The sequence below is a fragment of the Pipistrellus kuhlii genome, unplaced genomic scaffold, assembly GCF_014108245.1.
Source record: "Pipistrellus kuhlii isolate mPipKuh1 unplaced genomic scaffold, mPipKuh1.p scaffold_m20_p_16, whole genome shotgun sequence".
Lineage (NCBI taxonomy): Eukaryota > Metazoa > Chordata > Mammalia > Chiroptera > Vespertilionidae > Pipistrellus > Pipistrellus kuhlii.
This window is the reverse complement of record NW_023425471.1, coordinates 29924446-29937562: the sequence shown is the minus strand read 5'-3', so window position 1 is coordinate 29937562 and position 13117 is coordinate 29924446. Positions and strand designations below refer to the sequence as shown.

The window sequence follows — 13117 nt, the reverse complement described above, 5'->3', positions numbered from 1 at the left end:
ATGCCCTGGAGCCCTCCTGCAATCCCTCCCCAGCTGGCCAACCTCGCGTGTCTCTTCCTGGCCCTGATCTTGCACTGCTGGGGTCCCTCAGCCTGGCCTGTGCCCTCTCACAATCCAGGACACCTCGGGAGATGTAGGAGAGCCAGTTTCAGCCGGATCCCACAGGGGGAACATCACTCAGCCAGAAGCCAGGCTCATGACTGGCGAGTGCAACAGTGGTGGCGGGAGCCTCTCCCCCCTCTGTGGCAGTGCTAAGGCTGTCTGACTGCCACCTTAAGCCCGCTTCCCCCAGGGACAACCCCCAAGGGCTCCTGGACTGTGAGAGGGTGTAGGCTAGGCTAAGGGACCCCCCCCCCGGTTTCCGTGCACCGGGCCTCTAGTATGTAAATAATTTTAAAAAATATATTCAGATGACATGAACTTGTATATATAGTATATAATCCCAAGGTAACCATTAAAATTTTATAATTAATAAACAAGTTCAGCATGATTTCAGGATAGAAGATCAATACATAAAAATCAGTTATATTTCTATACACCAGTAATCAACAATCCAATAAGGGGTTAATCTCCAAAATATATAGAGTACTCATACAGCTTAACCAAAAGAAAACAATCCTATTTAAAAATGGGCAAAGGACCTAAAGATATACTTCTCTAAACTGAATAGAGAGAAGGCCAAGAGACATATAAAAAAATATTCTAAGTCACTAATCACAGATGCAAATGCAAATGACAATGTGCTATCACCTCACACCTGTCAGAATGGTTATCATCAACAAACAACAAGTGTTGGCAAGTGAAGAGAATGCAGACTGATGCAGGCACTGTGGGAAACAGTATGGACTTGCCTCGAAAAATTTAAAATGGAACTGCCATTTGGCCCAGTGATCCACTTCTAGGAATATATCCTCAGAAATCAGAAATACCAATCAGAATATATGCATGCTATGTTCATACCAGCACAATTTACAATAGGTAAGATTTGAAAACAGCCCAAATGCCCATTAGCAAATGAGTGGATAAAAAAGTTGTGGTACATTTTCACAATGGAATACTAGGCTACTGTAGAAAAGAAAGAACTCTTACCATTTGCAACAGCATGGATGGATCAGGAATGTTATGCTAAGCAAAATAACCCAGTTAGAGAAATATAAGTATCATATGATCTCACTTATATATGGAATCTAGTGAAAAAAATAAACTGAAGAACAAAATAGATCTAGAGACTGAGAAGCATGAAACAGACTATCAAACCCCAGAGGGAAGGCAGGGGAGGAAGGTAGGTAGGAAGAGATCAACCAAAGAATTTGTATACATATATGTGTTACCCATGGATACAGACAATAGGGTGATGAAGACCTGGGGTGGGCTAGAGGTGGTCAATGGGAGGAAAAAGGAGACATTATGTAATATAATAACAGAGTAAAAAAAGGAAAACATTTTCATTTATAATAACATAAAAATAACATACTAAAGAACAAATTTAACAAAAAATGTATCCTACAAAATTTGCAAAGTATTGAAATAAATTTTAAAAGACCTAAATAAGTAGAAAGATATCCCATGTTTCTGGATCAGAAGAATTAATATTCAGAGGGCAATACTCCCCAAATTTATATACACATTCAATTCAATTATGTCAAAATCCCAGCTGGTTTCTTGGCACAACTGATAAGTTAAATTTAAAATTCATAGGAAAATGCACTAGACCCAGAATAGACACAATAATCTTCAAAGAGAATAAAGATGACTCATAACTTCCATATTTCAAAATAGTACAAAGCTACAGTAATCAATATCATGTGGTACTTACTGGCTAAGGATAGATATACAGACCAATGGAATAGAATTAGAATCTGCGCGCGCGCACACACACACACACACACACACACACACACACACACCTCTCACCATTATGGATAATTGATTTTCAATCAGAGTGGCAAAAATATTCAATGAATAATGAATAGTCTTTTCAGCAACTGATTCAGTGATAACTGGATACACACTCACAAAAGGATTAATTTGTACCTATAACTCACACCATATACAAATACAAATCAAAAGTTATAGCTAGCCGGGACCGGTTTAGCTCAGTGGATAGAGCGTCGGCTTGGGGACTGAAGGGACCCGGGTTCGATTCCGGTCAAGGGCATGTACCTTGGTTGCGGGCATATCCCCAGTAGGGGGTGTGCAGGAGGCAGCTGATCGATGACTCTCTCTCATCGATGTTTCTAACTCTCTATCTCTCTCCCTTCCTCTCTGTACAAAATCAATAAAATATATTTAAAAAAAAAAGTTATAGCTAACACTATTAATATCTTAGAAGAAAATATTGGGTTAAGTTGTTCTTTTATTTTGAATTAGGCAACATATTCTGACATGTGATGCTAAAAGCACAAACAAAAAATTTTAAATTAAATCAATTGTACTTCAAAACTTAAATTTTTTGCATCAAAGGACACTAACAAAATGAAAAGACAACACACAGAATCAGAGATAATATTTTCAAATCACATCCAGAATATATATAAAAAAGCCTCTTAGAATTCAAAAGTGAAAAGGCAAATAACTCAATTAAAATGAACAAAGATCTCAGTAGACATTTATCCAAAACGGTGACCAAAAGGCAAATGAAAAGGTACTTAAATCATTAGTCATTTGCGAAATGCAAAACAAAAATATAATGTGGTACTATCCTATCTAATAAAGAGGGAATATGCTAATTGGCCCTCATGCCATCACAAAGATGGCGGTTCCCACAGACAATAAGGAGGGAATATACTAATTGACTGCCCTGCCCTTAAAGATGGCGGTGCTCACAGCCAATAAGAAGGGAATATGCTAATTGACTGCCCCACCCTCAAATATGGTGGCACCCAAAGGCAATAAGAAGGGAATATATTAATTGACTGCCCCAGAACCACAAGGTGATGGCACCCAGTCCCCTCAGCCCCACCAGGGCAGCAGGCCTGGCCACTCTGTGCACCTGCCTCCTGAGTCCCCCAGTCCCCTTAAAACCCCCAGCTTCCCAGGGCTGGACCAAGGTGCAGGCAAGCTTCAGATGGCGGCTGCCCAGCCATCTAGGGCTGCCTGAGGCTCAGGTAACCAGGACTGGCCAAGGCTTGCACACAGTAGTGGCAGCAGAAGTATGATGGGGTGTCGTCTTCCCCTGATTGCCAGGTCGCCTCCCGCTTCTGTTCTGAGGGCTCCTAGACTGTGAGAGGGAGCAGGCCAGGCTGAGGGACCCCCCTTCCCCCAGTGCATGAATTTTCATCCGCTGGGCCTCTAGTTTAACACATACTAGGATGGCTATAAATGTTGGCAAAAATGTGGAAAAACTGGAACCCTCATACTTTGTTGGTGGGAATGGAAAATGCAGCCACTAGGAAAACGGTTTGGAAAATTCCTCAAAATGTTAAACATGGCCCTAACCAGTTTGGCTCAGTGGATAGAGCATTGGCCTTCAGACTGAAGGGACCCCAGTTCGATTCCAGTTAAGGGCATGTACCTTGCCAGGCACATCTCCAGTTGGGGGTGTGCAGAAGGCAGCTGATCGATGTTTCTCTCCCATCGATGTTTCTAACTCTCTATCCTTCTCCCTTCCTCTCTGCAAAATAAAAATAAAAATAAATCAATAAAATATATATTTTTTAAATGTTAAACATGCATTTACCCTATGACTCAGCACTTCCACTCATCTATCCTATATAATAAAGAGGCAATGTGCAAATTGACTATCATGCCTTCGCACAAGATGGCAATCCCCATGTGGTCACAAGATGGCCACCACAATATAACCGGTAGGGGAGGGCAGTTGTGGGCAATCAGGCCATCAGGGTAGGGCAGTTGGGGGCAACCAGGCCATCAGGGTAGGGCAGTTGGAGGCAACTAGGCCTGCAGGAGAGAGAAGTTGGGGGGGGGGGGAGGGGACCAGTCCATTAGGGGAGGGCAGTTGGGGGCAACTGGGCCTGCAGGGGAGGGAAGTTGGGGGCAATCAGGCTGGCAGGGGAGTGGTTAAGGGGTGATCAGGATGGCAGGCAGAAGCAGTTAGAGGCAATCAGGCAAGCCAACGAGCATTTGGGACCCAGCAGTCCCAGATTATGAGAGGGATGTCCCAGATTAGAGAGGGTGTAGGCTGAGCTGAGAGACATTCACCCCAGTACACAATTTCATGCACCGGGCCTCTAGTATACAGTATATATAAAAGTCTAATATGCAAATTGTTCCCACTATAGTTCAAGTGGGAGACCTATCGCTTGCTATGATGGGCACTGACCACCAGGGGGCGGTGTGGAATGAAGGAAGGCCCCAGCAGGCATCTGGCAGCTGGGGAAGGGAGGCCCTGGCCAGCAACTGGAAGGCTCTGATTGGCCCTGGCCCTGATCACTGGCCAGGCCTAGGGACCTTACCTCTGCATGAATTTCATGCACTGGGCCTCTAATGAATATATATAAAGATAATTTAAAGCATATGTTCACGCAAAAATTGTATGCAAATATTCACAGCAGCATTCTTTTTTTTTTTTTAATTTATTTCAGAGAGGATGGGAGAGGGAGAGAGAGACAGAAGCATCAATGATGAGAGAGAAGCATGGATTGGCTGCCTCCTGCATGCCCCACACCACGGATGGAGCCCACAACCCAGGCATGTGCCCTGATCGGGAATCCAACTGTGACCTGGTTCAGAAGTCAACACTCAACCACTGAGCTAGGCTCACAGCAACATTATTCTTTACAGCCAAAATGTGGAAACCACATAAATGTCCATCGATTTAGTAAAGGATAAATAAAATGTGATATAACTATACAATGGAATATTATTCAATAAAAATAGAATGAAGTTCTGATACCTGTCATAAAATGGATGAACCTTGATACTATTATGTTAAGTGAAAGAGGCAGACACAAAAGACCATGTATTATATATGGTAAGTCCATTTACATGAAATACCCAAATAAGAAAATTCATATAGTCAGGTAGCAGATTAATGGTTACTAGGGTCTGGGGTAATGGGGGACTAGAGAGTGACTCTTAATGGGTAAGGAGTTTTATTTACGGCGATAAAAATGCCTTGATGTTAGATTCGGAGTTCTGATGATTGCAAAATCTTATGAATATACTAAAAATTACTGAATTGTGGATGTTTGACCTTAAAATGATGAACATTACAGTATGTACATTATAAACCAATTTAAAATGATTGGAAATTTATATTTTAAAATTTATAGCTGTTATTTTCTTGAACATCTTTCTTATCAATATTCTTTTTTTATATATATATTTTATTGATTTTGTACAGAGAGGAAGGGAGAGAGAGAGTTAGAAACATCGATGAGAGAGAGTCATCGATCAGCTGCCTCTTGCACACCCGCTACTGGGGATATGCCTGCAACCAAGGTACATGCCCTTGACTGGAATCGAACCCAGGACCTTTCAGTCCCCAAGCCGACGCTCTATCCATTGAGCCAAACCAGCCTCGGCTCTTATCAATATTCTATATATTAAGCTCCCTTGATCTTTTGAACATCTCTGTTTTTAATTCTAGTGGGAATGAATGCTAGTGACAGATGTCTGGTTTTCACTAGGTCTTTCTTCCTCATTAACATAGTGCTCATTCTGGTACATGTATCCCAGCACAGATTTAGTGGCATAGGCTTAGTGGTGGCACTGCATGGTCACGTGTCTGTACTGTGGTACTGATGGAGATCACTCAGTCTTCTCCCACTCCAGGTGCCTTCAGGACAATGAGTGGAACTACATCAAAGCTGCTCAGGTCTTCGCTACGCTCAAGGTGAGGTCTGGGTATCAAGTGGGTTAAAGACAGATGTTTCTGGGCCTTGGGGGAGGCCAAGAAGATGGAAGCTGGTGCCCTGGACTAAAACTCAGGGAGCTGGCTCTTCTGACACCCTGACTCCTCCTCTCCAGACCCAGGGGAAGATCCCAGAGGAGGCCTTCAAACAAATCCCTTAAAAAGAGCTCTTGGTGTCAACTTTGTCTTCATCCACATTATTCCTCTTTTCTACTGCGTAAGGCCACACCCAGGACTGGGGCTGGAGGCCTGGCTGACCAAGAAGCCAAAGTTACCCAACCACCTGAACTGCCATTTGTTCTGTTTATTCTCCCCATTCATGATCTCTGTGGTTGTGTTTTTTCTTTTTCTTTTTCATAATAAAGAGTGATGTTACACATTGTATGTCATGTGTCTTGGATCTCTCTTCCTGTGCCCAACCATGAGCAACGAGTTCAGGACTGAAAGGCCCTTCCCTCTCCAGCCCCAGCTCCCCCATTCACCCTGGGAGTCTCTAGCAGACACATCAGGCTTGACTACAAAGGCAGTTTGTCAATAGATTCTAATGAGAATGGACACATAATGCTTCCAGAAGTTGGCCTTTGGAGATAGTGTGACTTAGTCATATGCTTTACCCACAGAAGCAGGCATGGGACCTGGCACAAAGGGATTCTGCAAGGAATTCCTAATACAACATGTATGAACCTTTACGCTAAGTGAAAGAAGTTACAAAGGACTATATAATGTATTATTTCACTTATATAAAACATTCAAAGTATGAAAATCCATAGATATAAGGTAGATTAGTGTGTGCCAGACTCAGGAGCCAAAGGGAAATGGAATGACATCTTAATGGACATAGGATCTCCTTTTAGAGTGATGAAAATGTTCTGGAATTATATCGTGATGAGGGTTCTACAAAATTTGTACTAAATGCCACTGAATTGTTCACTTTAAAATGGTTAAAAATCTGTTTATATTGTGTAATTTTTTCCACAATTAAAAAAACATACACTAAAATATGCATGAACCCTGAAAATACTTTGCTAAGTGCAAAAAGCCATTTACATGAAATATCTAGAGTAGATAAACCACAGTGACAGAAAGCAGTTATGTGGATGCCAGGGCCTGGGTGGAGGGAGAATGAGTGTAAGAGCTTAATAATATGGGGTTTGTAAATAATTTGTGTAACTAGATAATGATGGTTATACAACATTGTGAACATAAGTAATGCTACTGCATTGTATACTTTAAAATGATTAAAGAGGTAAATTTTATGTTGTCTATATTTTGTCATAATCTTTAAAAATCTACAGTGGAGTTCTTTTAAAAATGGTACTGAATTTTTAATGAATATACTTACTGTATATTGAAATGTCGATAATACAGAAGACTATAAAAACCAAAGGGGGAAAAACCATCACAATCCAAATCATGAGCACAGTCTTCACTGCTGATTTTTGCTTTTCTTTATACATACTCTATACTTATATAACATCATCTAGATAACACTGTTTTACAAAATAATTTTTTCACTTGGCATCATTTCTTTGGAATTTTCCCTATATTACTAAAATCTTCTAAAACATTTTTAAAGCAATTTGAAAAATACTACAAATAAACAGAAAAACAGTTGACCTCCATGGCAGGTCCCTCCCACTGTCTTCCCCTCAGTGGACCCCTGAACAGTGAAAGAACTTGGGAAGGCCACTCCAGAACCTCCAAAGTCTGGCCTTAAACTGCCTTTCCTCTCTCAGCCTGCTTTCCTGACACGTCCTCTACCCACCTGACTTTTTGTGCAGGAGCTGTGGTGGGTCAGGCCTAGAAGGAGCGCACAATGGGATGATGGGGTAGTTTAGCAATTAATCCGTTCTCACTTCAGTAGCTGCTTACCTCATTTCTACTTCATCCTCCATTGTAGGTGACAAGCAAACTATGAGATTGGGAGGGAAGGGTTATGGGCACGAAGATATTTGAGTATTAATCCTCTTCCATGAGTACAGAATGATTTTCCCTCATGCCCACGCTCAAGCTCCCACATATTTAGGTGTGAAAAAATATCACCGTTGGCATCAGGAGCGGAGGCAGAACATAAGAATGGGACATGTACACACAAGGGTAGTTTGATATTCACATGCTTCTCTCTTCCATTTGTTTTCCCTTTATCCTTATCCCACCTTTACCTCGACTATTTCCCTGTAGGAAATTTGGTAAGCAACAACGGCGAGAGATTTAGGCGAGAAACAAGATTACGGAGTTTGATATTTACCAACCAATCAGACCAGAGCAGCTTTCCAGATGCCCCGCCCCATTCGTGTGGAAGGGTTTCTCTCAAAGAGGGGACAGTTTTGAAATCGATAACAATTTATCCTGATCTCTCAGTCTCGAGCCTCTCTCCCAACCAGATCTCTTCAACCTGCGCATTTCAGTGGGCCGAGGACTTAGTGACGTGAACCTGTATAATAAATACGGCGCTTTGGTATCCATCCGCCTAGTCAGGCTGGAGCGGGTTCCCTGACGTCACCGCCGGAAACCCGCGAACATTACAGGGTGGGGGAATGCAGGCTTGCTGGGGGGAGCTCCTAAAAGAGGGGAACTAATACCTAGGTCCTCTGACAAAAGCCGGCTTCTCTCCGTCCAGCGCATCTTTCTCTACATCCAGATTCCCACGCTGCACATCCAATACCGGAAACAGCCGCGGGAGCGGGCGGAAGTCAGGACGGAGAAGTGCTCCGCACAGCGCGGTATCCATCCGCTCGCGTTGGCCGGGGCTCCTTAGCTCCGCTCGCTGCGCTCGCAGTGGGTTTTGGTGTTGGCGACGGAAACACGGCGGAGCCTGCGGAGGGAAAGGTAGTTGTTGATTTCGTCACGAGGAGCGGGTCTCTGAGGAGCCCTGGGGATGAGAAAGAAAGGGAAATGCCCCAAAGTGACTGTTGTTTGGCAATTACGGCATTTAACCTGATAAAGCAGGCCTCTTGTCCCAGGCGCGCGGGCAATCCTCAAACACAGTCGCCGCCATTGTCCTGGTGTCCATTTGACTGTCTTTCCCTCTTTCTGTAGGGCATGGCATCCCCTGAGGCAAGGACATGAGAAAACTGCCCCTGATCCAAGCAGAGCAGGTCAGTGAGAAGGCGGGTACGGTTTGGGAACGTGGATGTGGGTATAAGAGATGAATGGTGACCTGGTCTGAGGCGTGGGCGGTGAGAGTGATGGAGGGACGGTATTAATTTGATCGCCACGCAGCGATAAAGTTAAAATGATATGTCTCTTGTTAGTTTGACTTTTCAGACCCTCACCCCACCTCCGACCGTGTTGGAGAAGGGAAAAGAGTATAATAACAGCTTCTAGTGGAGAAGTGGCGTATTATTATATAAAATAGAAGGAAGGGCTGCAGCTATTGGTTAAGAAAAGTTGCCTGGAGAGCCCAGGAAGGGAGAGAGGGTAGATGCAGATTGTAAGTGTTTGATAATCAAGGCCCTGAATTAGAAAAGGGTCTCATGTCCTGGTTACTAGTCTGACCATATGAATTTTATATGTGTATGTCTGTTCCTAAGTTTGCAGTACTCCATGCTTTTGTAATCTGTAAGGGGCAGAGGACCTCGAAGGGACGGGATAAGAAAAAAGAAAATTAGCCTGATTTTCGTGGAAATAGACAGTGCTTTGAAGGTGGTAGATAGCTAAGACTAGAGCAGGTAGGGGTCTAGGGGAAACCCAGATCTCCAGCTTTCCGAACGGTCTTTAATACATCTCATTGTGCTGAAGCAACTGATAGGTTTTGGGGAAAGTATGAAAACATGAGAACTTAGATGAAATTTGAAAATAATACTTTTCATTGATTTCCCAACGAACTTCCATGGCTGAGCATTCCATCCCTATTGACACCACCGCTATAATGCAGGGATGTTTGTGTTGTCAGATTTGGGGAATGAAACAGAAGATTGGAGATTTGGGAAAATGGGAGGTAGAAAATTTTGGCGAAAAAATATCTGTATCAAGAAGGCATTGGTGTCCTAGATGCTGCTCTCTACCAAGAACTCAGTCTCCATTGTGTCCTGTGTCTCCATTTGTTTATCTCTGCATTTGTAAGTCTCTGTGTGTTCTCTTAAGTCTGTAGGACTCTCAGTTGTGAAGGTTTATAAATGGTAACCCAACTTGAAGCTAGGAAATGATGAAAAGTGCCCTGTGTCTGTTAAGATTGGCATGATGGTAGAGGTACTAGAGAATTATATCTCTTCTGTTTTGCCAGTTTACTAACCCCTGTTGATCTGCTGCTGATTTAGTTGGGAACCTTCACAAGCATTGGGGTTACAGAAGGGTAACATCTGCTTTTCTAACTTCCCATCTGATTTTCCTATCCATATGCTTCACCCTAGCCCAATTCTAAACAAGGAAAACGTTAGGGCAGTCACTGAAGAGGAAAATGGTTGGTAGCAGGAAGGAGAGGAGTAGTCCTAAAGCAGGACAATGGGGAGAAGGGACCAGAAGGAGGGGAACACTGGAAAAAGTACAAATATAGGGAAAGTACAAGGTCTTTCTACCAAGAGATCGGTTTCCATAACCTCCTGTTTGATTATCTGTCTATAGATCTTTTGTAGAGCTTATCATCATTGGCAGCAAGGAAAGGAAGAGAAATTACTCCAAATCAGTGCAGATTGGTATGGATGTGATGGAGACATCCTCAGTAGTCATGTAGGATGAGGTAGTGGACATCTGCTTGGTTCCAGCAGGGGTAAAGAGCCAATCTAGGGATTTCTCTGTCTCACTCCCATCCAGCTTTCCCACTCTCCATATTTCTGTTTTATGTATGGGAAAGAAGATTAGTAGCACCTGCAGTTGAAGAGTGTGAATTTAAGGAGATTGCTAATTATCTACCTCTCCCATTTAACACCGAGTTTCCGTACCCTCCTGTCAAAATGAGCAAAACATTGGAAGATACTCAAAGCCCCATTTCCTTCCTCCACTCCTAGGTTCAACTTCAGTTGCAGATCTGGTGGCCTTCGAGGGGCTGAAGACCACCATCCTCCACAGGGTTGCGCTCAGGCACACAGCCATTCTTCTGAGTGAGCTTTCTCTGCACATTGCTTATATCACTGGCAGAGCCTGTAGTTGAAAAGGGGGCTGAGTGACTGCTGGACTTTGTATGAAAACACCAACCTGGGATGGACCTTTGGTTAAGGCTGTGACGGGTGGGGGTATATAAATTGGCCTTAACTTTAATTTTGATCTTGACTGGCTCTGAGGCCAAGGCAAGGACAGAGGTCAGGCCTGGGCTGGCCTGAAAACTATAATCAGTGGCCCTGTAACCCAGGACCAGTAACCCAGGCCAAGGCCGGGGATGGAGCAGTGGCCAGGACACAGAAAGTGACCTGTGGCCATGGCTACGGCAAAGGAAGTGAGCAAGATGGAAGCAAAGAGTAAGACTAGAGTCATGGCTGAAACTAAGGCAAAACCCCTGGCAGAACCTGGTGTAGTGCCCCAAAACAATTCAAAAGCCATGCCTACATCCAGGTTCAGTGCTGTGCACAAGTATGAAGTCAAGGCTGATGCTGGAAGTGAAACCAATATCGGGTCCTTTTCCAAGGCTGATAATAAGGCCGATATTGGATCCAGACCCCTGAGAAGGAAAGAGGCCAGCACCAAGGTCAGGGATGGGGACAGAGCTGGTATAATCGAGTCCAATGATGAGGATGAAGAAAATGTCTGCTCCTGGTTCTGGACTGGAGAAGAGCCTAGTTTAGGATCCTGGTTCTGGCCTGAAGAAAAGAACCCATTTCAAGCTTATAAACCTCCACCACCTAAGACCAAGGAAGAGCCCCATCCCAGACCCTGTTGTGATCTTCCTATAAAGCGAAGAGCAGCAGCATGGTCAAGGGCCAGGTATAGTGTCCTAGTCCCAATAGATGGAGGGAAACCATCCTTGCCTCCAGAAGGGAATTGGACTCTGGTTTCGACCTTGATTGAAACTCCCCTGGGTATTCGGCCTCTGACCAAGATCCCACCCTTTGATGATGGGCCTTACTTCCAGACCTTAGCTGATCTCAAAGAGCAGATTAGGTATAGGGAAAAGTATGGGCCCAATCCAAAAAACTGCCGCTGCAAATCACGTGTCTTCAGTTTAGAGCCTAAAGAGTTTGATAAACTTGTTGCCCTACTTACGTTAACTAGAGATCCTTTCATTCATGGAATAGCAAAGATGATAATGGGCATCAGTCCTGCTTATCCATTTACCCAAGATATCGTTCATGATGTAGGTATTACTGTTATGATTGAAAACCTGGTCAATAATCCCAATGTTAAAGAACACCCCAGAGCTTTAAATAAAGCGGATGACAGCTCTGAATCTTCTGAAGAAGCAAAATCAGAAGAGTTGTATGTAAATGATGTCTGTAAGGACATAATCTCTTATCCTTTGAACTCCCCCATGCAACATGCCGAATTAAAATTATTGGAGCACTTGAGTATGAAATTTGAGAATCACCATATGATTTCCCATTATATTCCAGATCTCCTCGACTTGTTAAGCAAGGGAAATGTCAAAACCAAGTATTATGTTTTAAAAGTGTTCTCGCGCTTAGCTAAAAATCAAGCTAATACAAGAGAACTGATCAGTGCCAAAGTACTGTCATCATTGGTTGCACCCTTTAACAAGAATGAGTCAAAGGCCAATATTCTTAATATTATTGAAATTTTTGAGAATATAAATTTCCAATTCAAAAAGAAGGTGAAGTTATTTACCAAGGAAGAGTTCACTAAATTTGAACTTATTTCCATATTCCAGGAAGCAAAACAGTTTAGTGAGAAACTCCAAGACTTAGCAGAGCACAGTGATCCTGAGGTGAGAGATAAAGTTATACGATTAATACTCAAACTCTGAATAGCTGAATGTTCTCACAAAGCCTTGAATAATTTTTGGTGTAATATGAAACCAATGCATATTATAAGTTCAGTATTTATGTTATCTGTGTTGTTTGAAGGACAATTTTATGGATACCAAATGATGATGTTCATTTTTATTGTGCTATATAAATTGAGATATTTTCATTATTTGTGTAACATGACCTAATAATGAAACTGTTCATCCTGAGTAAGATATACTTCTGTGCTTTATATAGACATAAGTGTATTCATTTGAGACTTCATTTACATAATAAAGTTGCATGCTAAAACTGGTAAAAAATTGTCCTAGTTCTTCAGTTGAAGTATAGTATAAAGCACAACCAGTACAACGATATTAAAAAGCACTGTTTGTGTGTGTAGAGGGATACCAACCAAACAAATTCACATTGACAGATCCTTTAGTTGCATGTTCAAAGAGTAGAATTA

The 13117-nt window shown here is 42.7% G+C and overlaps 4 protein-coding genes across 12 annotated transcripts in view; 3 read left to right on the top strand and 1 right to left on the bottom strand.

The window, feature by feature from the left end:
* BEX5 (brain expressed X-linked 5) overlaps positions 1-8479 on the bottom strand; it is a 64026-nt gene extending 55547 nt beyond the window's left edge. Inside the window, exon 1 of one of the 2 annotated variants that reach the window (XM_045582412.1) lies at positions 8398-8479. The gene's annotated coding sequence lies outside the window, so the exon portion shown is untranslated. The remainder of the gene's footprint in view (positions 1-8397) is intronic. The other variant, XM_045582413.1, reaches the window with a different exon arrangement.
* The window catches only part of BEX4 (brain expressed X-linked 4), a 667575-nt gene that overhangs the window by 445635 nt on the left and 208823 nt on the right, over positions 1-13117 (top strand). The window lies entirely within an intron of this gene.
* ARMCX5 (armadillo repeat containing X-linked 5) lies at positions 5678-12965 on the top strand. The gene is given in 5 exon segments (XM_045582447.1): positions 5678-5797; positions 8436-8538; positions 10762-10854; positions 11025-11160; positions 11162-12965. Coding segments are annotated over 5 exon segments (1959 nt in total). The 3' UTR covers positions 12669-12965.
* LOC118720022 (G-protein coupled receptor-associated sorting protein 2) overlaps positions 8533-13117 on the top strand; it is a 36869-nt gene continuing 32284 nt past the window's right edge. For 4 of the 8 annotated variants that reach the window (XM_036439953.2, XM_045582395.1, XM_036439948.2 and 1 more), the window contains exons 1-4: positions 8533-8644; positions 8855-8913; positions 10762-10854; positions 12573-12629. The gene's annotated coding sequence lies outside the window, so the exon portion shown is untranslated. The remainder of the gene's footprint in view (positions 8645-8854; positions 8914-10761; positions 10855-12572; positions 12630-13117) is intronic. The other 4 variants (XM_036439949.2, XM_045582393.1, XM_045582392.1 and 1 more) reach the window with 2 other exon arrangements.